This window comes from Dipteris shenzhenensis, chromosome 2 (assembly GCF_047967505.1).
Source record: "Dipteris shenzhenensis isolate YYH24624 ecotype China chromosome 2, Dip_SZ_1.0, whole genome shotgun sequence".
NCBI lineage: Eukaryota > Viridiplantae > Streptophyta > Polypodiopsida > Gleicheniales > Dipteridaceae > Dipteris > Dipteris shenzhenensis.
Genome location: NC_141597.1, coordinates 15,592,012 through 15,619,150, shown reverse-complemented (window position 1 = coordinate 15,619,150; position 27,139 = coordinate 15,592,012). Strand labels below are relative to the sequence as shown.

Below are 27,139 nucleotides of genomic sequence, written 5' to 3'. Positions count from 1 at the left end.
ATCATCTGAAGAAGCTGGAATCTGAAATTCAGCATGTGTATGTGCTGAATTTTCAGAGAATATAACATCTCTACTAACAAAAATCTTGCGTGTAGTAGGATTGTAGAGACGATAGCCTTTGCTTTGTGAACTATATCCCACAAAAATGCATTTGAGTGCCTTACCTAACAACTTGTGTCTAAACTCCACAGGCACGTGGGCATATGCAACACAACCAAAAACTCTGAAATGGTCCACTGAAGGCTTTCTCCCATGCCATGCCTCATAGGGAGTGATTGTCTTCAAAGCCTTTGTAGGAGCCCGATTCAAAATATAGTTGGCACACATGAGGCCTTCAAGCCAAAACTTGTGAGGCAACTTCTTACTTGTGAGCATGCATCTATCCATCTCCATGGCAGTGCAATTCTTCCGCTCAGCTTTGCCATTCTGTTGAGGTGTAAGCCTCACTGTAAGCTGATGCGTGATGCCTTTCTCCTTCAAAAATGTCTCAAATTCATGAGACATATACTCCCCCCCTCGATCTGTGCGAAGTGTCTGCACCTTGAGTCCTGTCTCATTCTCAACCATAGCCACAAAGTGTTTGAAATGCATAAACACTTCTGATTTTGACTTGAGACCATAGACCCAAGTGTAGTTGGTGAAGTCATCTATGAATGTAACAAAATAGAGATAACACCCAAAAGCAGGTGTTCTCATGGGACCACAGACATCATTGTGAATAAGCTGTAATTTTCGTGTAGCTTTCACTGCACCATCCTTCTTGAAGGGAAGTCTATGCATCTTGCCAAGGATGCAACCTTCACACGCATGAGGAGGAGGCGACTCCAAAGGAGGCAATAAATCAACCATATCATGCCTTTGAAGTGTCATTGAGCTGCCATAGCTCATGTGCCCATACTTAGCATGCCATAACTCCGCATTCTACATCGCAGCAATGGGAGTGCTAACTGATAATGCAAGATCGGATCTTTTTTCATATAGATCAAGCTGAAAAAGACCTTGATACAAAGTGCCAGACAACATCAAAGCATAGTCATTCTCTTTGTCTCTGATTGCACACTTGTCATCATAAAAAACAACCTGAAATCCTCCTCTATTGAGTGAAGACACTGAAAGCAAATTCTTCTTTATCCTTGGCACATAGAGAACATCTGAAATTCTGAAATCTGTGCCATTAGCGGATGTGAGAATAATGTCTCCCACTCCACACACTAAATAAGAAGAATTATTCGCACAAGTCACCTTCTTTTTGGTGGGTGGAGGATGCAGAGATACAAACAGACTCTTCTTGGAAGTGATGCGCTTTGAAGCACCACTGTCAAAATACCAAGTATGAAGCGTCTCATCGACACTAAGAGAGCATGCATCCTTTGAAGGGTCATAACTGCAAGTCAAGAAAGTATATGGGTCATCATCATTAGTGGTTGTAGCATCTGAACTACCTATTGAAAAATCTGAAGTGCAAGATAGAAAGGCATAGTGCTCTTCCACAAAGTTGGCTGCAACATCTCCCCCGTCATGAGAATGTGGAGCTGATGCATCTGACACAGCCATACCGGAATCCCTTTTCTTCTCTTTGGCTATGTGCTTCTTGCATTCTCCAATACAAAGACCTGGCTTCTTGCAATAATGCCAGAAGCCCTTCTTTTTCTGCTTATTTATTTCACCCTTTGCCTTATAAAAGGGCTGTCCTGAATCAGCCTTATGCTGATTTGTGGGCTGATTTGCATGTGGCTTTTGCTGCCCTTTACCCTTGGACTTCAACTTGGAGAGCATAGCATGCTCGCCACCCCGGTTTGCCATATTTCAACGAGTCTACTCCTCCTGCAATAGAAGTCCTACCAACTCGTGAAAAGAGAGAGGATTGCTGCCCCCCCTCAATGACAAATTCAGCGAGGTGTGGAAACCGAGATAGGACTTAGGAAGAGAGTTCAGAGTGGTGGTGATCATCTCTGAATCCGGAATGACTTCATCAATATTCAGCAATTGTTCCCTCAAGTCCTGAAGCTTTGTGAGGTGAGAATTCATGGAGTCTCCCTCCTCCATATGCGTATGGGAAAGTTCTCACTTCAGAAAGGAAACCCTAGCATAATTTCTTGCTACAAACATACTCTCTAGTATCTCCCAAGCTGCCATAGATGTCTTGCATGACCAAATATGAGGTATAATGAACCTCTTGACAGAAAGACAAATTACTGAAAGAAATTACTGAAAGAGCTTGTGCATCTCTAGAGTCCCGTCTTTTCTGCTCTGCTGTGGGAGCTCCTAGAGGTGCTGCTCCAACTACTTGTGCTGCATTTGCACCTCTACCCCTGCCTCCAGCTGTAGGAGTGATAGGTGTAGTCGCTGTATCTGGTCTTGCTTCATCTCCACTGACATAATCCCAAAGATGTTTGCCAACCAAGATATTGCGAACCATGAAACTCCACAAGGAGTAGTCGGTGCCATCCAACTTATCCTCGGGTGTCCTCCGAACACCTCATTGGGGTTGTTTTGAGCCATTTTCACCAGATAATCTCAAAAAAATACAGCAAACTGACCAAGTAAAATCCCTTCCTAGGATGTAAAATGCACAAGTGAAATCTGCCCACAGTGACAAATACTGTCACGGCCTATCAAAGGCTCAAAATGCACTTCAATTATCCTGCAAATACTCTCAATTTGTCAAAAAACACTGCAAAATTTGCCAATGTCTGCAATGTCACTCAAAATGAGTCCAAAACTACCTGCAGCAGTCCCAAATTGCTAGTACACTGCCAAATTGCATGTGAATGCCAAAAGCCCTAATTTCTTCAGGAAAACTGCATCCAAAAGAGGGCAAAGTATCTGAAAGCCCCAATTATGCAAGAAATTGCAGTGTCGAAACAAAAGCCCCAAATGTTTGGGGAGAAATTGAGCTGAAATTGGGGCTAATTCACAAGAAGCCCCAAATTTTTGCTTGACTTGTCCTGCAAAGCAAATATCTGCCCCAAAATTGCTTGATCCTTTAGCTCAAATCCCGAATGCACCTGCACAAAGATATTGTATGGAATGTACGGAGAGGTATGGATGTACGGATGGGTACAGATGTACAGACAAGCAAAGTGCTATTCCGGGTACGAGTTGTATGGCATGTACAGTGTAGGTGTACGGATAATGTACGGAGAGTAGCAAATCTATGGTATGGGCTGTGTACGGCAACGTACCAGTAGATTACCAACACTGTACGGACGGCTCTGACTGATCTGTACGGGCACCATACAGTGTACGACGCAGCTTGGAAGTGTGACTGTACGAACGAAGTACGATATGTACGGGCACTAAGCGTACGTTGTACGGATGGGTAACTCCTACTGTATGGAAGGAATGAGGCGTCTGCTATATGGACAAGTGGCGCAAGACTTTACATTATGTACGGCGGCAAGCAGTACGACTATCCATACAGTTGTATGGATGAGCACATCAAGGCTTTGTACGGATTCACGTGTGGAGCAAAAGTCCAGGGGCCGAGATAGGAGTTTGACGATGGGCTCTAGGTCCGAAAGCGAAGGCAGGCTCTGATACCAAATGATAGAAATGGAAGAGAGAGCAGGAAGCCAGAGAGAGAGAGCAGAATGTTGAATATGCAATTGAATGAAGTAAAGCAATACAAAGGGGGGATAAGGTTTTGTCTAAGTGACAAACCTTATCCTTCACTAACCGTAGTTAGTGAACTAACTGTGGTTAGGGGGAAAAACCTCTAAATGAGGGAAAACTGCCCCTAACCCACTTATTGACTTTACATTGGTCACTGCCTAGAATTTATTAATAATTCTAACAGTCCACATGGCATCCAAACAGATGCCCATGTGGCAGCTCTTGCCCTAGGTCTCCCTCCCCCATGCTCTCCTCATATGGGGGCTTACAGATGGGGAGGTGGCCTTTCCAACAGAAATATAGTGCTTGATTGCATTTTTTATCCCGGAAGGGATTGAGGTTTGAGAAGAATTTTTGGGGCAGATTTACCGCTATTTCAGAGCAGCCATTGTCAGTGAATGCCATTGCAGTGACTGCATAGCAGTCAGTGACCTTTTAGTTGTTCATTTGCTGTCTTTTCCTTTGCAGGTACACTTGCATTTATTGTTGAGCTTACAATCATGTCTCTCAATGAGCATTTTGGTAAAATGGCTGAGGCAGATAAGTTGGATGGACCCAACTATGCTTTGTGGTCATTTACACTCAAGAATATCTTGGTTGGAAAGGCATATAGGACATCGTGAATGGTGATAAGGCTAGACATGTTGGATCTAGCACAAGTGCATCTTCCACTTCTGGCACTACCACTCAGTCTTCTACTACCACTCCACCACAGAGGATCACAAGAGGTTTGATCACAGGGATACCCAAGCTTTTTCTTTGATTGCATTGACTGTGAAGACACATTAAGTCCACTATCAAATCTTGAAAGAGTCCAAAGGCAGCTTGGGATAGATTGAAAAGTATGTGGAATGTGAAGAATGAAGCGAGAAGCATTGCTTTGAATAATAAGCTCAATGACATGTCCATGCAAGAAGGTCAGACTATTTCAACTCATATTGCAAAGGTTACTGACATTTGAGATGAGCTCGCAGCTATTGATGAGGATATATAAGACAAAAAAATTGTCTCTATCACCCTCAATAGTCTGGCTCCCTCTTAGGATACGTTTGTTACTTCCTTGACCATTATGCTCAGGGATGCTCCACTCAATTCAAGGAGTTATTTAGCTTGCTTTTACAGGAAGAAACGAGGACTTCCAATTCAAGCCATTCCTCTAGTCAGAGTGAGCAAGCACTTGCCACTCATGGAAAGGGTAAATTTCAGAAAAAGACCAGACATGCTTATCAGCCTAGGAACGAAGGGAATGCAAACACAAATGCAGGGAATGCAGAACAGTCATGGCTCAGTAAGAAGACCGTGTGTGGAAGATTCTAGTGAAGCAAAAAACAAAGCTGCAAATTCAGCCACTATGATATATATGTGGTTAAGGAAGATTCTGCATGACTTGCATCATGCTCAGGATGGTAACACAACTCCAATCTTCTGTGACAACCAGAGTTGCATTGCTATTGGGAACACTCATGTATTTCCTGCTCGCATGAAACATATTGAAAACCACTATCATTATGTGCAGGATTATATCACAGATGGCTTCATTGATTGTTCCATTGAGGACAATGTGGCAAATATCTTCACTAAAAGCCTATCAGTGCGCCTCTCTTCACACGACATCGACATGGCTTGGGGATATGAGACATTCAAACAATGTAAAGGGGGGTTGTAAAATGATATTGTTTTCTTTTGTACTCCCATAGGTTGTTATATCCCCATGTGGATGAATTTGTGCATCCATGGTACTTTAGGTACTTCAGGTACTTCTGAGATCATTCCAAAGTACTTCACCCATATCATTGAGGGGGGATTTGTATAGATGGTGGTGTAGGATAGACTAGGAGTTAGTCTATTTTGGAGTTTGAGTGTGTTCTAGTACTTGGACTATATATACCAAGTACTTGTACTTCATTTGGTTGAACATTTCAATTGGAGTTCACTTCTTGTTCTCTTGTGTTCACAATCCATCTCCATTATTGTTCCTACATTTGGCACAGGTGATATTCCCGTGTGGTTGCCCAATGGCAAAGCACAATTCATTCGCAATGTGTGGCATGTGCCAGGACTCAAGAGGAATCTTATTTTCGTGCCTACACTTGTTGTTCAACAATATTCCAATGTTTGTGGACCATTCAATGTGGCCACACATACAGGCAAGAGATCTTTTGTGACATTCATTGATGACTTCTCGCGCTTCGCATGTGTATTCTTGATGCAAAGGAAGTCTAAAGTGTTTTATTCCTTTCAAGAATATTAGCAATTGATGGGGGAAAATTTTGGATGCCAAGATCAAAACATTGCTTTCAAATAATGGAGGAAAGTATATGTCAGATGCCTTCAATGACTATTTGAGACAGCATGGCATCAAGCATCAGACAACTCCATACACTCTTGGAGATGACCGCTGCATGTTTTCTTAAATGAATTTGTCCAAATCGTTTGGGAAAAAGTTGTGATTACAGTTGCATATATTCAGAATAGATGTCCCACCAAAGCTTTGGGAAGCATCACACCTTTTCAGGCACTTTATGGTAAACCCTTGGTTGAGGTGGCATTTTCAGCCTCAACCTTGGATATTTTATAGCTCTCTTATAGGAGCTTGAATTTTCCCTATCAGGGTACTTGTTTTCTCATGCCTTGCATGATGTACTTCTCCCTCGAGCTTTCCTCTCTTAGTTTCTTTCATTCTTAAAGAACTCTATTATTTGAACATTGCTACAAAGGAGAAATGCTAATGCCCACCTGACAGCCCAAGCATCTAGCAGATAGACCTCTCTTAACTCACATGAAGTAAAAATTTGAGCCAATTTGAAGAGTCCTCATCTTTAACCCAAATGCCATTGGATTTATACCAATAAATCTAGGCTTCTTCTGCAAGGCAACAATATCCAAGGCTATCTTGGAAGTGGTAAGGGTCTAAGGGGAGGCATCCAAAAGAAACATTGTGTCATCTATAAGCTCACGGTTTAGCAACTCCTCATCTTGTTTGAAGTGGAGTGTCAAGCCAAGGATGTCAAACTAAGATCTAAGATAGAGACACATAGCCTGGCCACAAATAAATACAATAAAGGAGCAATTAGGCATACTTGCCGGACTGATCTGGAAATTTGAGTTTGTGGGCTGATCTATAAAGAGAGAATATCTCTCGGATACAACAGTCAAAAAAACCTAAACACAGAAACATACCCTCCGAGAATCCCCACTCTACTTTGTCATAAGCTTTCTCAAAATGTAAAATGATTATAAAATTTACTACAGCCATGCACAAAGTTAGATTGAGTATTATGGGTCAAATCGGCAAGTAGAGGCTGCAACCATGGCTGACTGCCTTTGGTGAAATTTGATAAGTTGTGCCCAAGAGTGTAATCGGCCTCCATGGCGTGATCAAATTTTTGCACCTCCGCTTAGGTATAAGATGAATGAGACCCTCAGTAAGTGAAGAAGTCACACAAGAAAATCCCATATACTCTGAGGAGCTAAAGCAACACAATCAGTGATGTCCTCCCAATAAATGAAGAAGGAGGAGGTCAATCCATATGAAGCAAGGAATTTACCCGTATGTAGTGTAGATATTGCAGTCCTGAATTATTTGTTAGTGAAAGATGCATGATCCTCATATCTGGAACACTATGTCAAACCCTAAATCTAGCACTATCTCTCTTAGGCATGTCAAAGTCTGTTGTGAAACGACAAACATAGTAATTTGTAGCAATCTACATGATGGTCTGTGGATCTGACTGCAAAGTACCATCAAATTCAATTAACCCAAAGAAATATAGCACTGTTACCAGATAGTGGTTAGATGTGAAAGCCCTAGGGGCAATACAAATAGTACCACTGTTTATCAGAATTTTTGCACAATTTGCATGGAAAACTAACACAGAGTCACCTTCTCGCCCCCTTTTTAATTGTGCTCCTTATGATATGTGTGTATGAGACATTAACATATGAACTTTATAGATTATAAACAAGGAAACTAAGAGGGTCTTTAACCATAGAGTTGAGTGTTCGTACTTTGACAGGTCATACTTAGTTCACTAATGCTTCTTTGCTCCCTTTCATTTCCCCAGTGACTCGTTTTTTTAAAGATTAAAACTCTATTCTTTTTGTCCCACAAGCACAATATGACTATCTTTTTGAACTCCCTTCTTTCATTGCTATCTCAGTTTCATTTTGACAACGAGGATTTTGTTGTTTTATGAAATCTAGGAGACTTTACATCATATTGTAATAGATATAACTTATTCAAACTTTGTAAAAATTTATAGTCCTTAATTAGTAGAATAGGAGAGGGGCTGTGGGGGCATACAGACCTTACAGACGTTTGTACAAGCTGTACGAGAGTCTGTACAGGTGCCATACAGTCTGTAGAGTCGAGGATGGAAGAAGGTCAACACAAAGAGGATAGGCATTGAGCTGGAAAGGTAGGCGTAGGGAACAAGGGGGGCTGGAGAACGAGGTGGAGCAGAGGCGGGCAGAAAGCAGCTGGTAGAGCAAAAGGGAGAAGTGGGCAGGACCTGGTTCCACTCAAGGAGTGAAGGCGGAGGAGAGGTGGAGAGAGAGGTGACCAAGAGGCTGGCCGGAAAGAAGTTTTGAGGAGGGGGAACAGATCACGCAGAGGGGGAGCAGCAGCAGTAACATAAACTCTTTGTTCTTGCGTATGTGCTTTCTTGACTTACAGCCATAATGAATTGTGATAAAGAACCTTTGAACCAGTACTTATTCAAAACATACCAGCTGCCAACACATTCACTTTGCATCATTAAACTACAACCTACAACATGACAACAGACAACGGATGAAGCATAGATTGAAAAAAAGGAGAGAAATGTTTTGTCCAAAGAGAAGGTGCAAAGAGTTATGCATACCACTGTTGGGGTTTTCCAGTTCAGTATAGTGTACGTAGCTCCATGTGAAACCCCCGTCTGATGATTCTGCCATGCAGACTTTCCCAATTTGATTTGTAGATCGTAACAATATTCGGATTGTATTGCTCTTGGTCTTATATGGAACAGGTTGAATTACCCCCATGGGTACATCTTTCACATAAATTGGACCATGCTTAGACCATGTAACACCATAATCATTTGTGATCTGCAGGCATACTATAAAGTTCAACCAATGCTTCATGAAGACATAAGTGATGCCTGGCTCTCCATATATTATCTCTCTTACACCAAGCTGGAATCCAGGCAAGGAAATTTACAGAATGTGGTAATTTATTCCATTCAAGACAAATTATACAAGAGATGGGAGAGTAAGAACTCTATCCCTGGCCTCTACAATATGACAAAAAAGCCATGGGGGTGGCTGCCACAACATCCCAAGTGGCATCAAATGGAAAAATAAAGAGCAACCCTGGAAATGAAATTTGAATACCTCTGCCCATGCACCCCAAGAATTGTAGCTTTCCACAGATGATCCACAAAGAAGTTGTCCATCATCCAATAATAGTGGCTAAAATACAACATGCAACATTACCAAAGTTAACACTGCCTTAAATCCAATATGGCAAGGAGAAAAGAGGTTACTAATAAGGTCTACCTAAGCCTTTAAAAGATATAGAAACTACATGAAAAGAATTAAAATTTCCCTGAGAACATCCTTAAGACCTCCAATATTCTGGAACAAAACCAGACAAATTTTATTTATAAGTAAATGAAATTGCAAACTTATTGATAACCTTGGAATCAGGCTGATCATATGAAAACGAAAAGGCAGCCCAGAATTATAAAGTCTTTCTATCGTTATTTCGACTTCTTCACATTGTACAAGAACAGTATCAATACGGGCTACCAAAGGATATGAAACAGTTCAAATAGTAGCTAGCACCTCGTGATAAAAAATCACTGCAAATTTCCCCTTTGTGCATTCCCCTTTAAGAGACTTTAATATACTAACTATCAAGAGGAACTGTCACAATAAGTGTCTTCTCTGCTTCACAAACTAAATAGATATTTATTAGGTTGATGAAATGTTTTGCAAGTGATAAGGATACACACGAAAAAGTGTTGAGTAGTTGCTTCTGAAGTAGTAACACAAAGTGCAATACTCACTTCCATCTATTACTAGTATAGTCAATAATGCTACTTTTAGTTACACCATTCGGGTCTCCATGCAAAGTCATAATGAATTTATGGCATGTTTATTACTTAGAATTGGAATCTGTTGTGAGGCTAATCTTTTCATTCATGCAAGTTCAGAGACTGCTGCAAAAAAGCAATTTGCACAAGAATTATTCATATTGATATCCTCAAAAGTGGCCTGGTCATCCAATTTTGATCAGATCATATGCAGCAACAAAACTCAGAGTGTTTTCATCAATATTTTTACTAGAAGCATATCAATACTGGTTACCCAAGGACGCGGGTATTCCAAATTGTAGCTCGCTAGCATGCTTCATAATATGGATATCACAGTATCATATGAAGTATCTCGTATTTATAAGGCCATCCCTCCTTTGAAGCACGTAAATTTTGTTCATATAAACACTTTCTGAATTTACCAACATTTGTGCATCCGCTTTAAGACTTCAGCACCATCTATCATTCACAATGACTTCACAGTAATTGCAATTGCTAGATCTTTGTTAGGTATTCTCATGTATCTCCAGCCCAAATTTAAAAAGATCATTATTTATGTCTTCATTGTATTTCAATCAGACAGATGATGCCAGCAATTGAAAGTAAATATGATCACTTCCAACTTTACCTAATAAAGTAGTCGATGCTCCCTTTCCCCCCCCCCCCCCCCAAAGAAAGGAACCTTCTATTAATGATTGAAAGATTTCATACAAGACAGCAGCCCCGAAGGTGCTCAGGGCACTTGCCATTGTGAAGGGCTGAAAGTGCAATCCTGAACTCTGTGTTGGTGAAAGGTGCATCGAGCAAAACATGCATATCCGGATTCACCAACAAAGGGATGCTCTGCCAAATAGCCTGTCTAGCATCCTCTCTATCCTGTGTCTCAGGATCAGCAGTAAGAAGGGTGGCATAAAAATCTGAAGCTATGCGTAAGACATCATCAGGCTCTGTTTGTAAAACCCCATGTGAGTCAATAAGCTGGGATACACTCTCTCTACTATGTCTAGGGTCAAGAGTAGAGAAAAAGTGTTTATTGACTCTACCACCCATCTGAATTCAGAAGGACTCCCGTGCATGAAAGGCATACTCTGCTCTCTGATCAAGCAATATCTGCTGATGAGCCCTTGCTGCAGCAAGGCGCTCCTGAATCCAAGCATCTAAAGGCTGTTTCTGCTCTTCTCTCTGCAAAGTTGCCAGCTGCTGCTGAACACCAATCTCACGTCTGAGAATATCTCGTCTGCTGGTACAAGCAACTGAGAGGTAGAAGTTGCTAATACCACAAAGGGCAGCAACTACATGTGATGGACATGGCTGCCCACCCTGGACATGAGAAACCCATATCTGCAGGGCTGCCTCTGTAAGGTCCTCCTCTGTGTACAAGGCATCTGGAATCCTGATGCTGGCAGACCGGCCTCTCAAGTGAGGCTCTGAGATAGCCAGAACAACAGGGAAATGGTCTGAGGTGGAAACCCCCGCAGCAATGCATACCGATCCACCTCTGTCTAGTGCCCAGTCATCTACATAAAATCTGTCAATGCGTGCATGAATAGGCATCTGTTGCCTCCTGTTCGACCAAGAGAACAGGAGGGACTGTGGCTGAATAAGAAAGGCATCATCACACCAAGTATCTCTGCCACAGAAATGGAAAAGGAAGGCATCCCAAGCTGCTCTCTCCAAAGAGTGAAGTCCGCCTTCTCTACCCCCTTTTTTGTCTGAAGGTAACTCGACCATGTTAAAGTCACCTCCAATCACCCAAGAATCCACAATGGGGGCCCAGGAGAGCAAAGTCTTCCACATAAGGACACGTTCCCCTCTAATGTTGGAGGCATATAGGTTGAGGAAGCCAACCTTACGCCCTCCAATCAAAAGAATAATCCACTGAGCTCTAGAGGGGATAATGACTCCGTGCCCAACAACTAAGGGGAGAACCAACTGCGAAACTGAAATAGAAGTGCCCCCCCTGGTGCCCAAGGTAGGCGACCAAAAAGTACGGCCAGAAAGCAACTTGCCTGACTTGGCACAATCTCTAGAATCCAGTTTGTGCTCTTGAATAAATAAGATATCAATGGAACCCCCAGTAACACCTGGATGAAGCTGCAGCTGTCTGCGGCGGCGATGTGGGATGCCACCTAGGCCCTGTATGTTCCAACTAATAATCCTCATCGATGGGAGGATGTAGAGTGGAACACCTTACCCGACCTAGTGGCGGAAACAAACCCCTCAACAGAGGAAGACCTCTTGCTCGAGGAGCGAGGAATGGAACCAAGTGGCAGAAAATCAAAGGGGAAAGAACCCTGCCACCTGAAGAAGAAGCCCTGTCAATAGGAAACCCAATCACTGGCTCACCAAAAGTAGAGGGCACAAAAGTCTGAAGAAGAGCGAAAAGATTTCCTTATCTGCCTCCACTGGGTCGAAACCAATATCAAAGGCGTCAAAGAAGATCTTCCTGTGTCCTCTACTTTTGGTGTATCTATGTTAGATCTCAAGCTGACATCTTTGGGCTGAGACTTCCCATCAGAAGGGAAGAGGAGCTACTTGACAGTGAGTTGGCAGATGACACAGCAGTTTACGTGGATGCTACTCCACAGACGCTCACTTCTTTCAGGACAGCATTGGATTTATTTGGCTTGGTGGCAGGGGCGCAGATAAATTGGCATAAATCCAATGGCTTTTGGATCAGTGATGAGGACACTCCAGTTTGGGGGCTTGACATAGGATTCAGTTGGGTTCAGAGGGGTGTCCCTGTCAGGTATTTGGGCTGCTAGGTCAGCTTGGATATTTCTTCCACGCAGCAGTTTGCTCCCGTGTTGGAGAGCATCAGGAGGAAGCTCCTTTTTTGGAGCTCAGCCAAGCTGGATCTTGCCTCTAGAGTTGTGGTGGTCAACCAGGTCCTCTTGGCCACGGCCTGATTTGTTTGTTCATGCTGGTGCCATTCTAGGGACTGCATGATTCAGCTCAGGAGACCCATCAGAAACTTTCTTTGGAGTGGGCTTGATGGCACAACAGATGCCTTAGCCAGGGTGGCTTGGGAGACCCTCATCCTCCCAACATAGGAAGGGGGTCTCAATATTATTGATCCAGATTTACAGTGTAGAGCTTCACTATGCAAGATGGTGGTGCGGGGACTTATGCCAGGGCAGGAACCATGGAAGGACTTTCTTATTAGCAGCATACAGAGGTGCACACCTTCTTCAGAAGGAGACTGGATGAGCAGTATTAGGTGGATCTTCACCACATCACACCTCAGATCACCTTCGTCCCCTCTCATGGTTGCCATTCTGAAAGCTTGGGCCAGTTTCAGGAGCTCTCTTCGGAGGATTCCTCCTTCCTCTCTTGAAGAGATTGATAGGCAACCCATCATGTGGAATGACATTATTTTAGATGATCATGGCAGACCACTGGGTGCCTCACTCTACATGCAGTGGTCCAGGTGGGAGAGGGGACCTGCATCATCTATGGGGTCTTGGAAAGCTTTCCGCACGCTTCCAGAGGAGACCAAATCAAGGTTGACAGGACATCATAGAGGGAGTGCAGGGAGGATCTTGCAGATTAAGGCAGCCCTTCTAGAGGTTTGGGTAGACACAGATGATATGCCACTCACTTGCTCCACTTGGGTAGGTACTTTTATGAGAGGCAGTGTTCCGCTTCAGGTTTTGGCCTTTCGAGATGCACAGGAGGATGCTTTAGTTTTTAGTGTGCAGGATGGTGGCAGATTGCTCAGGTCCATAGAGGACATCTTGCTTGAGTCTGCTTTTCAGCCTATCAGGGTTGTAGGTCTTTTGGTGCAGGGATCAGATTCAGAGTGGTTCCTAGACCCAGACCCCCGGCTACTCTCCACCGGGTCTTGGAGGCTTTGGCTCTATGGGGGAGTTCCCATCAGGTATTTGCAGTGGGACCCCGGAGGGTGGGCGTGGATTGACACAGGGCATCGAGAGAAGAGCATCCCCTTCTTTTGTTACACGGTCAGTAATGCCAGGAGATTTCAGCTCAATAGTAGAGGTTGGAGACCTTCCAGAGTTCCTCATTGGGAGACATTTGATATCACTGGGGATCTGCAGAGGTGCTTCTCGAGGAGACTCTAGAAATCCCACAAGAATAGGAAGATCACTATCTTCTTTTGGCTCTCTATCCATGGTGGGATTGCAGTGAACCTTTGGAGATCCAGATTCGGAGCCGACCCTACTTGCCCTCATTGCCCCTCTACTTTGGAGACTATTCAGCATTGCTTATGGGATTGCAGACAGGCGAGGATGATTTTTTTTTTTTTTCAAAAAAGAGACTTCTATTAAGTAAGAAAGAAACCCGCTAGAGCAAGCTCTGTGCGGAAATACACCATGCTAAGCATGTAATAAAAACACCTCAGAGGAATGAGGTAGAAAGAAACCAAGGCTGAGGCTGAAAATGCCATCTCAACCCTGTAGAAGTCTCAGCAAAGAAGGGAGAGTCTCTCCAATCTCTGAGAAAAGTAACTCTCTTGGAGGAGGCTGCTCGAGATGATCCTTGCATGGTCGCCCAAATGGCCATCAGAGTGTGTATCGTATCTGTCCAAGTACTGGCCAAGATCTGAGAAGGGTGGACCTGAGAACCCTCCAAAGCCTCAGCGCACCTGGCTCTCCAAATGTGCCATGTTACAATGCTAGCTAGGATCTCCCATGGAGAGTCGACCGAGGAGTGAGCAGCCCTGAAAAGAGTGGCCGGAACATCCTCTAGAGAGCACGACTCCACAAGGTGTCGTCGGATGTGAAGAGCCCAAGAGGAGTCAAGTCTCTCAAAAAATACCTGGGGCCCTAAAAGAGTAAGCCAAGCCACTGATCCCCAGGTCATATAGAAAGGTAGGCGAACAAAAGTGCTGAAAAGTCTTGCAATCCCCTTCCATATGATTCTCGCCTGTCTGCAATCCCATAGGCAGTGCTGTATTGTCTCCAAAGCAGAAAGGCAGCGAGGGCAAGAAGGGTCAGCTCTGAACTTGGACCTCCAATGGTTCACTGCTATCCCACCATGAATAAAAAGCCAAAAGAAGAGAGTGATTTTTCTATTCCGGTGGGATTTCCAGAGCCTCTGCCAAAAAATTCTCTGCAAGTAGAAATCTGAAAGTTCTCCCAATCAGGAGCTCTGGTAGGCTTCCAACCCCTAGAGCTGAGCTGGAATTTCCTAGCATTACTGACCGTGTATCGAAAGAAGGGGATGCCCTTCTCTTGGTGCACTTTATCTATCCATTCCCATTCCCCAGGGTCCCATTGCAAAAAACTTAATTGGGACACCTCCATAGAGCCACAGCCTCCATGAGCCAAGGGCGAGGAGAACGGGTTAGGATCCAAGTACCACTGTGAAAGAGAGCCATGCTCCATGAAGCCCACTATCCTGACTGGCTGAAACGGTACCTCCAACAAGATATCGTCTGTGGATTTGGACAGCCTGCCCCCCGAAGAAACATCAAATACTAAGGCATCCTCATGTGGGTCAAGAAAAGCAATCACCTGTAAAGGAACTCCCAATCTGGAAAATGCCCCCATCCAGGTGGAGCAAGTAATAGGCATGTCATCTGTGTCCACCCAATCCAAGGGCAAGGCTGCATCAATCTGTTGGACTCTCCCTGCACTCCCTCTGAGATTAAGAACCATGTGGGCCTGTTGGTCTGTAGGAAGCTTCCTGAAGGCTTTCCATGCTCCCACTGTAGATGCAGGGCCCCTCTCCCATCTTGGTCACTGCATGTAAGGAGAAGCTCCAAGTGGTCTGCCAAGCTCATCCAAAATCCTATCATTCCACATGATAGGCTGCCTTTCAATCTCTTCATGGGTGGATGGGGGAATCTTGCGAAGAGTACTCCTGAAGCTGGCCCATGCTTTTAGGATAGCAACCATAAGAGGGGAAGAGGGAGACCTGAGGTGGGCTGTGGTGAAAACCCATCTAGTACTGTGTGTCCAATCCTCTCCTGAAGTGGGCATGCGAGACTGTATGCATCTGATAAAAAAATCCTTCCAAGGCTCTTGTCCTGGCATAAGCCCTCTCACAACGAACTTGCAGAGTAAAGCTCTGCACTGTAGATCTGGGTCGATGATATTCAAACCCCCTTCTCTTGTAGAAAGAATCAAGGTCTCCCAAGCCACCCTGGCTGTAACATCAGTTGTGCCATCTAGACCACTCCATAAAAAGTTTCGTACAGGCCTCTTAAGCTGAGTGATACAATCCCTAGAGTGGCACCAACAAGAGCATACAAACCATGCTGTGGCTAGAAGAACCTGGTTAACCACCACCACCCTGGAGGCCAAGTCAAGTTTGGCTGAGCTCCAGAAAAGGAGCTTTCTTCTGATGCTTTCCAACACCGGAGCAAACTGTTGTGAGGGAGAGATGCCCACCCCAACCTGGCAGCCCAAATATCTGACGGAGAAGCCCCTCTGTACCCAAGTGAAGCCAATATCATTACCCCAATCCAGGGTGTCATCCTCGCAAATCCAAAAACCACTGGATTTATGTCAATTAATGTGTGCACCTGCAGCCGTGCAAAACAAATCCAAGGCTGTCCAGAAGGAAGTGAGTGTCCTGGGGGAGGCATCCAAAAAAACAGCCGTGTCATCTGCCAACTCACTATCCAGGAGCTCTTCTTCCCGGCGGATAGGAAGTCTCAGCCCATAAATATCAGCTTGAGATCTAATGTAGATACTCATAGCTTCCGCCACAAACAGAAAAAGAAACGGGGCCAGAGGACATCCCTGGCGGACGGATCTGGAAATCTGAAACCTGTCCCCTCTTACCCCCCCAATGAGCAACTGGCTATGGGCTGATCTGTAGAGAGAGGATACTCCTCTAATCCATGCATCTGAAAAACCAAAGCGAGATAGAGTACCCTCTAAGAAATCCCAGTCTACTCTGTCGTAAGCTTTCTCAAAGTCCAAGAGTAGAATGGCCAATCTCTGGCGGCTCTGCATGGCCCATTCTGAGGCCTCCCAAAATGAGAAAATATTATCAAAAATACTTCTACCATGCACAAACCCTGTCTGCGTGTCATGAATCAAATCTGGAAGAAAAACTTGTAGCCGCAGACTGATGGCTTTCGCCAGAATCTTGTAAAACGTGCCCAAAAGAGTGATGGGTCTCCATTGAGACACAAGATTCCTATTACCCCCCTTTGGTATGAGATGAATGAGACCATCTGTGAGTGAGTCCAGCATCTCACCAGAGTCCCACATGCCCTGCAGGGCTGATGTAATGTGATCACCAATCTGCTCCCAAAAAGTAATAAAAAAGGAGGGGGTAAGTCCATCTGAACCTGGGCACTTGCCCTTGTGAAGGGCAAGTAATGCAGTCTTGAATTCTGCATTGGTGAAAGGTGCATCTAGAGAAACATACATCTCATCCTTCACCAATACAGGGATACACTGCCAAATAACCTCTCTGGCATCATCAATGGTCTGTGTGCCTGGATCTGCAGTAAGAAGGGATGCAAAAAAATCTGAAGCTACACGCATGACAGCATCAGAATCTGACTGTAACACCCCGTCTGAGTCAACAAGCTGCAAAACACTATCTCTACTATGTCTGGGCCCATGAGTAGAGAAAAAGTGTTTGTTGACCCTGCCACCCATCTGAATCCAAAAGGATTCCTGTGCATGAAAGGCATACTCTGCTCTCTGATCCAACAATGTTTGCAAATGAGCCCTTGCTACAGCAAGGCGCTCCTGAATCCAAGCATCTGTGGGCCTCTTCTGCTCTTCCCTCTAAAGGGACACTAACTGCTGGCGTATACCAATCTCACATCTGAGAATCTCACGTCTCCTAGAATCAGCGACTGAATGATAATAGTCACTAATTCCGGATAAGGCTGCAGCTACCTGAGATGGATGGACAGCTCCACCCTATATGTGAGAAACCCAAATCTGTAAAATATCCTCCGTGAGGCTCTCCTCTGTATAAAAAGCATCCGAAATCCTGACACTGGCAGAGCGTCCTCTCCGATGATTTTGTTGGACCCATCTCTCCTGCAACTCGAAGAGGGAACAAGTATGCTCTGATTGGGATATTCTACTACCAGCTGCTCTTTTTGCTTACAGAACCGCATACAAGGCTAGCACTGGATATTCACCCTTCCAGCTAGTTTACGGCTTGGAGGCGGTTATGCCCTATGAGTTCCACATGAAGACCACTAGGGTCATGGCAGAGATGGATGATAACTTGGAGGCATGCACACTTGAGAGATTATGGGATCTTGAAGCCTTGGATGAACATCGTCGTGAAGCGATCCTTGCTCAGGAAGTCTGGCAAAGAAGGCAGAAGGCATGGCATGACAAAAATCTCAGGAAGAGGGAATTCCAAGTTGGCAGCTTGGTCTTGTTATATTCCTGAAGCATAAACCCAAATTTGTCAGTGGTTGGACAGGGCCCTTCTTTATCACAAGGATTATTCCCAGTGGAGGGGTTTATTTGGCCACCTTGGAGGGCAAGAAGTTACCAGCACCTGTAAATGGCTCACGGGTAAAGAAGTATCATCCACATTGACTCTCTCTCTTTGGATAAGGATTTCCATTCCTATTAGTTGAATTTCTATTTATTCAAACAACAACAATGTATTCCCTTTCCTAACCCTGTCAAGCTTCTACTCTCTACCCCGTTGCACTCTTTGGTGGGAGACCAATAAAAACTGAGTTTTTCCTTCTCTGGCAAGACGGAAACAGCCCTTGCCTTCTCTGACACACACTCCTCCTTAATCCCTCTTCACCTCTCTGTCACTCAGGTTGAACCTCAGGTCACCCCTGTTCACTTTTAGGTCACCCTTGTTCACTCTTATGTCAAACCCCATGTTCACCTCTCTGTCACCTCTATTCACTCCTAGGTCACCCCTGTTCACTCCTATGTCAACTCCCATCTCCTGCTTCCTTTCTAGCCTCCGTGCTTCTCCATCAGCTCCCCTTCTCATCGCCATCAGCTCCCCCTCTTGTCACCACCTGCCCCACTATCTCGTTATCTCTCAGCGGGCTTGCCAACACCTCGACAACAGCTCCCCTACCTCGTCACCAGCTCCCCTTCCCTTCCTGCTTCCTTTCTTGCCTTGTCATCACTCACCTTCCTGCTTCGTCATCAGCTTCCTTTCCTGCTTCGTCATTAGCTTTTACTTCACCTCTTGTTCTTCTTCATGCTCGAGAAGAAGTCCAAGTATAAGCCACGGTTGCCCAGAGATAAGCTCTTCATCCCTTTCTATACCGCCATGACGTCTCAGGCAGCCTCTGCAGTGCACATGACCTCACCCATGCCTACAGCCTCAGCAGGGCCGACTTCATTAGCAGGACCGACTTCATCAGTGATGCATTCCCATCTTGGTCCGGACATCACTATCATCTCGCGGATGGAGAGGCACCGCAATCAAGACAGCAGCGGGGGGTTCTTTTCCACTCTCAGAGCTCCAGTGCCTCTTCTTCCGACCATGGGGGCTCAGATGACACCCCCTCTGCACGGAGACCACATTCAGAAGGGTCGGGTGGGCCAACGGAGATACAGAGCCCTTCGATAACCACCCCTCCCCTCTCCCACGTTCGGGTTATGTTTAAACCTCTTCTTGATCCGAACCTCAAACTATCCTCGGTATTGACATCTTCCGAGATCTAGACCCTCAGTCTAACTGAGTTCGACAAGGTCATCTTCCCTCCTGTGGATGTGGAACTGTGTACAGGATTCATCAGATCTTATGACTCTGTCACAGACACTTTTGAGTTCATGGGCTCCAGGCAGCTTCTCACACCCAATTTGGTCTCACAGTACATGGGGCTCCCTGCTCTCCCTATTCAGCCTCCTTCCGACGATTCACCACATCTCCTTTCATTCCTTTCACAGTGCAAACCCAACAGGAGGGGATATGATTGCAAAAAGGTTTTGGAAGGTGGAAGCAGAGAAGCAGTGATCACACGCTACTTCTTCACTCGCTTCTTCTATTCAGCACCCGGGCATTACTACATCACGAAAGGTATCCGTCCTGCTCTCAATGCTCTCTTCACCATCACTCAGTATGATTTTGCATCCCTCTTTTATTCAACATTCCGGGCCACTGTTCGAAATCGTACACGCCGAAGCACACACACCTGTACTTGTGGACCTCACCTCACCTACCTCTTGCACCAGTGGCGGGCTGCAATGCCTGCACTTTTTCCTCCACCTTCACATACTTCATCTTCTCCTCACCGCCCACCCTCCGCTCCTATGATCCCCCACTTGAGATCAGCTCCACTGGCCCTTCGTGCGGCCCCAGCTTCCTCGGTCTCTACTGCATCAGTCTTTGTCCTCTCTTCCTCTCCAGTCCCCATTCCCACTCTTGCTCCCCCCACATCTGCATCTCCAGTCCCCATTCCCACTCTTGCTCCACCCACATCTGCAGCACAGGTTTCTGATCCATTCCCTCTTGGGCCAGCCTCTGGAGCTTTGCCATCAGTTGCTCGCCTCTCCATCCATCCCCTTCGAAGCAGATTTTGATTTCCCTGATGATGTTCTTCCGGTCACTCCCCTGCCCTCCTCAGGTCTCACCCACCATGGCAGCACATTACCACTTACCTCACCCGCAGTCATGACCATTTCCCCTCCGATCATCTCATCAGGGTCAGTAGGGTGCAAAGATATGCACATTAACCCCCCAACTCAGGGGGATCCCTCGACAGAAGTTACGGCAGCAGGCACCTCTGCCTTGGAATCTCTTGATGGAGAGGCATCAGAGCGACACAGGTTATTGAACTTGAATCTTACTTTGGGAGCCACTGGTGATGCGAAGACACCACCCTGGGTGTCTCAACGATTGACCCCTAAACCAAGTATGGAGGCTGCTGAACAGGACTTACTGGAAACTCGACCTGGCGATGTTATTTTTGCTGGGGGTAAGATACCTTTGCAAGCGGATTGTCCTCCACTTCCTCAAAATGATATGTTGGATACCTACTTCGCAACCTCCTCAGGAGATCTATTCACCCATGAGGCCCAGATAGAGGAACAGAGCCAGGAACACAAATGGCTGCTGTATGCATTAAAGCGGAAGCGGTCTCCTGTTTGCATGGAGGAGGAGGACCTGGACCAAATTTTCACACTTCCCTTGCAAGAGACAATCGCTTCCAACAAGAAGGTATCCCAAGCTCCAAGCTGTTACCTAGACATCGACACACTGGCTCCAGTGGCAGCTCTCGAGGACCCAGAGCAAGAGGGGATGAAAGCAGCCTTCGAGGAATATGGCGAACTTATTGACATGGCTGACCGAATGACCTATCGGGACAGGTATGCATGGGTTAAAAGGTCCCTTCATATGGCTCAGTGCATTATAGATGGCAGCTTCATTCAGATGGGTGCCTCCCTCTTTAATACTACGGGTCAGGTTTGCAAGCTTCTGTCACAGAAGCAACACCTCCGCTTGGAACATGAGAAGCAGGTAGCCAGCATGCATAAAGAATGGGATACAACATTGCAAATGAAAGAAGCGGAGTGGGGAGCATTTCTATAGGCAAGGGAGGCTGCGTGGAAAACTCAGCATGACGAGTTTCATCAATGTCTTGTAGCAAAGGAGGCAGAGTGGACAGCCACCAAGAAAGTTTTGGAGGACCATCATTCAGCCCAACAGGCTCAAATCCAGCGGGAGCTTGCCGCCCTACAGGACAGATACACCTCACTGGCTACGGATAAGCATACTGTGGATCAACAGGTGGAGGTGGTGCGGAGTCAAATGAAGTAGATTCGCGAGGCGGAAGACCATCTCCAAGTTTCACATTCCAAGTTGCAGGACAACTTCCATGGGCTGCAAGATGAAAATGCTGCTCTCAAATCTCGATGTGAACATTACAGGTCTGGCTACCACAGGTATAAATCCAAATATGAGGACATCTGCAACCTCATGGACACAGTCGAGGAAGAGGCAAGGACCAGCCCCGGAACATCAGCACACCCACCACACCCACCCCCTCCCCCTCCCTGACTTTCATCCAGCAAGCAGTAGCTCCTGGATCTTTTAGTTCGGCACTTCTTTTTGCGAACTCTGTACATTTGGATTCTCATGTAAATAAGGAATTTGGAGTTGTATGGCCATGAGCCAGTTTTTTTTTTTTTTTTTCAGTTTTACAGTTGTAAGGCCATGAGCCCTTTCTTTTCAGTTTTGGGATGTCAACCCCAAGGTCACTTTCTTATTTGTAATTTACACTTAACTTTCTCTCACAAGATCCTAGGTCATTCACCGGGACGGTGAATGATAGTGGCGGGGGATCTGTTGTACTCAAAGTTTATGGTGACCCACCAAGAGTCACACCTGGGTCACGTCATGGTCACCTCAGCAACATGCCAAGTTGTTAGACCTCGGTCATACCTAGTCGCAGCGTGTTCACATGTGTTCACATCTTGGACGTGACATGACATGACTTGGACATGACATGACTTGACATGGACATGACTTGGACATGACATGACTTGACATGGACATGACTTGGACATGACATGGACTTGACTTGGACATGACTTGACCTGGACATGACTTGGGTATGACGGAAGCAATACATGACTGAAGACTACCAAACCACCTCAACCTCGACTCACCATGGTCAAAGTCAATCAGAGGGAAGTATTGGTGCAATGGTACACGCGATACACCTGTTGGTGCACATGGGAAGCAGTCCAACAGTTAAGAGGCATAGGTGGTGCACCAACCCTCTCAACCAACTAGTGTCAGGAGCGCAGGAGAACACATGGAGCACGGGATTCACTGACCCAGGATAGGCTGGAGTGTTGCGGAAGCCATCAAGGACAGAGCGGCCCACAAACGGTGGAATGGCTAAGGATGGCTAAGGGTGCAAGAAGACATCCAATAGGAAGAAGGTGTGGAGATTGGTAGCAGGGGGCGGAGCAGAGGAGGAGAAGGTGAAGAGGGGGAAAGGGAAAAGTGGGAGGGGGACTTTTCTGGAGGGGCGAGAGGCAGGAGTGAAGGAGTGAGAGGCTAGAGTCAAGAGCTCGCCTCGTGTGTATCTTCTGGGAGTGTATCAGTCATCTTGATTTCTAATGAGTTATGCTACTTCCCATCTCTGCTCGCTACTCTAAAATCTCTTTTCGTTGTGTTCTCCTTCCCTCCTCTCCCTTCACCTGGTACAACGGACCTGTGTCATGTGGTTGAAGTTCTTTGCTGTTCATGTCGAGGGATGGCTTTCATGATGTTGTTCCGCTTTGGTCTTCTTCTTGCTCACATCACTTCAGCACTTGTACCGCTTGCACATAGTTGACACCATCTACCGCTTGCACATAGTTGACACCATCGACAAGCACTCACCTACGTACCATCAGTGACACTTATGGCACGTCTTACTCGCTTCTCGCACCAGTGGCCCTAGGCCTCCGGTAATACTTCCGGAAGTGTTAGGAAACCCCCCCCTCAGACAGTCCTCCTCGACTGGCGGATCGAAGCCCAAGGTGTAGGGCAAAAGAAAGTGTTGAGATATCAAGCTCTACCCCCGATACATCTCCTGGATGACTATCATTTATGTCACCGCCTATGTTAGTTGTACTCGTGGTGTAGTTAGACTACCACGTATGTTTTTGGTTTGGGTTCACATATGAACCACGTATTCTAGGTTTGACATATAGGGTATTTCCCTCTTCTATTGTATTGTTGTTGTGTGCAAAAGTGAAGAAAGGCTTCACCCTCCAACCTTGTGTCCTCTCTCTTTTGTGTGTTGTGAAGAAAGCTGAACTTGAGTCTCCTATCTCTCTCCCTCATTCTTTAGATGGTATCAGAGCCTTGTTCGAGGTAAGGAGCTCAAGAAAGCAAGCCAAGTTTGTGGTGTCCTGGTAAGAGGACCAGTGTTGCTTTCCTATTTCGAGTTTGGGAGCAAATCTTTGCAGGTAGCACAGCCAGAAGTGCAGGAGTGCACTGTTTCAGATTGAGAGGCCCTTCGCGGTGTGGCGAGAGCGCAGTATATGCTGCAGGATAGGGCGAAGCCCTTGGTGACTTTATTTTTTTGATTTGAGGCCGTTTCGGGGCCCGTTTTGAAGGCGCAAGTTCTTCGCAGGCACTCAGAAAAAGGCCCTGTTTTTGCTGTGCGACCACCGCGCGGCTAGTCGGTGGAAAGGTGCCACAGAAATTGCATCGTATGCCTGTGTGCAGAGATATTGGGAGTTGCAGATTCATGCCTGTTGCCTGTTGATGCAAAATCGTCACTAGGAAGTGACTGTGTGGTGAAATACCACTTTCGTCAGTGTTGCAGATCTGCCCCTGTGAGGCTTTTCGCAGAAGTTTTGCTATTTGCCCTTGTGAGGCATTTGCTGTGTTTACAGGTTGCTGTTGCAATTCGTGATTTGTAAAATGTCTGAGAATCTGTCTACCATTGTCAGTGAGAAGCTTGACAAGAACAACTTCCAAGCATGGAAGTTCAGGATGACAAACTTCCTTATGGGAAAGGGAGTTTGGGATTACATCAGTGGTGAAACTACAGAACCAGTTTTGGGTGCTGCTCCTACTCCTGCTGAATTGAAGGCCTTTAAAGAATGGCATGAAAAAGCCAGAAAATGCCTGTATTGGCTGTCTGTTAGCATTTTAGATTCTATGATTGTGCATATACAGGATGTAGAGACGCCTAAGGAGGCATGGGACACATTGGTGAAGCTGTATAGCACAAATACCAAAGCACGAAAGATGCAGCTAAAGCAGGAGTTGCACAATGTGCAAAGGAAAAATCTGAATATAAATGAGTATTCCTTGAAGGTGAAAGGCCTTGCAGATTCTCTTGCCTCCATTGGAGCACCTGTTGATGATGAGGACTTAGTGTCCGTGACCTTGAATGGTCTTGGGAAAGATTATGCACAATTTCGGACATCCATTGGAGTCCGTGAAACATTTCCTGATTTTCAGGAACTTATTGCTCTCTTGCTGAGTGAAGAGCAAAGGAATGGTGGTTCAGCCACCTCAACTTCTCAAGAGACTGCTTTCTACTCGAATACAGGTAGAGGCAGGGGTAGAGGAAGAGGCCGTTTTGGTGGCCGTGCAGGAAATCAGAACCAACAGCAACAACAGGAAAACCAGTCCTATGGAGGAGGACGTGGTAGTTCTAGAGGCAGGGGGAGCCAAAGAGGCCGTGGTTCATGGCAAAGGAACCAGCAAGTAAATAGCAGCACAGAATGCTATTATTGTGGAAAGCCTGGACACAAGGAGAATACATGCTATAAAAAACAGAATGACATCAAAAGTGGGAAGTTGCAGCAAAGCAACTATGCATCATCAAGTGGGCATGGTGACGACAGAAATGAGCACCTTTTTGTGATGCAGCATATGGTTAACTCCATGTCAGGAGATGCTGCAGCTTGCAATGATGTTTGGTATGTTGATTCAGGTGCCTCTAACCACATGACCAGTCATGGTGAGTGGTTTCATGATGTTAGAAATTTGGATAAGCCAGGTTATGTTGAAACAGGTGATGATACTGCGCACCCAATTACGCAGGTTGGTAAAGTGCCATTGGCTATGCAGGATGGCAAAACGAAGTACTTGGCAGATGTACTTCATGTTCCAAAAATCACTAAGAACCTGGTTTCAGTTGGCCAGATGGTTGAGCAAGGTCTGCAGGTTAGATTTAATCCTGATGGATGTTTTGTTGAGGACTTGAAAAATAAGTGCCGCTTGGTTGCGAAAGGCAATAAAAATGGCAGAATGTTCACCTTGGATGTTGATATGCCTGAGGTAAAAGCTGCTATGTTTGCGCATGGGAGAGGTGTCATTGCAGATATTGAGATATGGCACAAGCGCATTGGGCATGTGAATATACAAAGGCTGAAATCTATGCAAACGAAAAACATTGTTGCAGGTTTGCCTAAATTCAGAGTTGAGGGAATGCAAAAGGTATGTGAAGCATGCCAAATGGGTAAGCAGGCCAGACATGCATTTCCCAAAAATGCCCCAAAAATGCTAAGGTGAGCAGAAGACCTTTGGAAGTGATCCATTCAGATGTTTGGACAACCAAAGCTGCTTCTATTGGTGGATGCCATTATTATGTGACGTTTATTGATGACTACACTAGGAAGGTGTGGATTTATTTTATGAAGCACAAAAGTGAAGTGTTCAGCCATTTCAAGGCTTTTAAGGCCATGGTTGAAAAAGAGAAAGGTGTGCATATTAAAGTGCTAAGATCTGATGGAGGGGGAGAGTACTTTTCAGAAGAATTTTGTGAATATCTGAAAGAACAGGGAATTCAAAGGAAGTACTCATGCAGGTCTACCCCTCAGCAGAATGGGGTTGCAGAAAGGAAGAACAGGCATATTGCAGAAGTAGGACGGGCGATCCTAAATGAGAAAAACATGCCTGATTATTTTTGGGCTGAAGCAGTAGCAACTGCTGTTTATATTATGAACAGAACCCCCACTGCAGCTGTCCATGGCATGACGCCTGAAGAAATGTATACAGGCCAAAAACCAGATATTTCTCACTTGAAGGTATTTGGTTGCATAGCTTATGTGCATGTTCCTGATGAGAAGAGAACAAAAGGCAGAAAAATGCATCTTTATTGGATATGCTCAGCACCAGAAAGGGTATCGCTGTTATAACCCTTCCACCCGCAAAATGCAAGTGAGCAGAGATGTTGTTTTTGATGAAATGAGCAGCTGGTATGCACCAACTGTTATGGTAGGAGATGCAGATGCAGGAAATGGGAATGCTGCAATAAATGCAGAGCAGCAATCTCAAGCCGCCTTGAGTGGACCCAGAGAGTCCTCTACTAGTGGATCTAATGCATGGACAGGGAGATTGAGATCTAGTGAATCGTCACATGGCAGCCCTGATAGTGTTGTGCAGGTATCACATAAGGGAAAAGAAAAAGTAGACCATGCTCCAGTGTTTGATGTGTCTGCTGGTAGCTCTCATGTTGATGGAGAGTCAAGCGGCTCTGAAATGAGCCTTGATGAGGAACTTGGGATTCCTTCTGTTGTTACACCTGGTGCAAGGAAAAGCAGGCATGATTTAAAGACTCCTGCAACTGATCCAGTTGTACGGAGGTCCACTCGTATTAAGTATCCAGTTGACAGGCTGAGATATGATGGGTATACAGCACATCACTATGCTTATATGGTCAAGGTTCTAGAGGAGCCAGAGCCCACATGTTTTGAGGATGCAGCAGGGCATAAAAATTGGGAAGCAGCTATGGATGAAGAGATGGCTGCCTTGGATGCAAACCACACTTGGGATTTGATGCCTTTGCCTCATGATAAGAAGGCTATTGGCTGCAAGTGGGTTTACAAAGTAAAGCACAATGCTGATGGGCCTGTTAGCAGGTACAAGGCAAGATTGGTTGCCAAAGGTTTTGCACAGACATATGGAATTGACTATGAGGAAACTTTCAGCCCAGTTGCAAGGATGGCAACCGTGAGAGCAGTAATTGCTATGGCTGCTGCAAAGGGATGGTCTTTGCATCAGATGGATGTGAAAAATGCCTTCTTGCATGGTGATTTGCAGGAAGAGGTTTATAT

General features: G+C 45.5%; 1 protein-coding gene across 2 annotated transcripts in view; it reads right to left on the bottom strand.

The window, feature by feature from the left end:
- The window catches only part of LOC147904377 (uncharacterized), a 130,523-nt gene that overhangs the window by 43,666 nt on the left and 59,718 nt on the right, over positions 1-27,139 (bottom strand). For both annotated transcript variants that reach the window (XM_087394158.1, XM_087394165.1), the window contains exons 6-7: positions 8,989-9,066; positions 8,478-8,703 (exon numbers count right to left, since the gene is read on the bottom strand). In XM_087394158.1, coding sequence (XP_087250284.1) covers positions 8,478-8,703; positions 8,989-9,066 — 304 coding nt within the window. The remainder of the gene's footprint in view (positions 1-8,477; positions 8,704-8,988; positions 9,067-27,139) is intronic.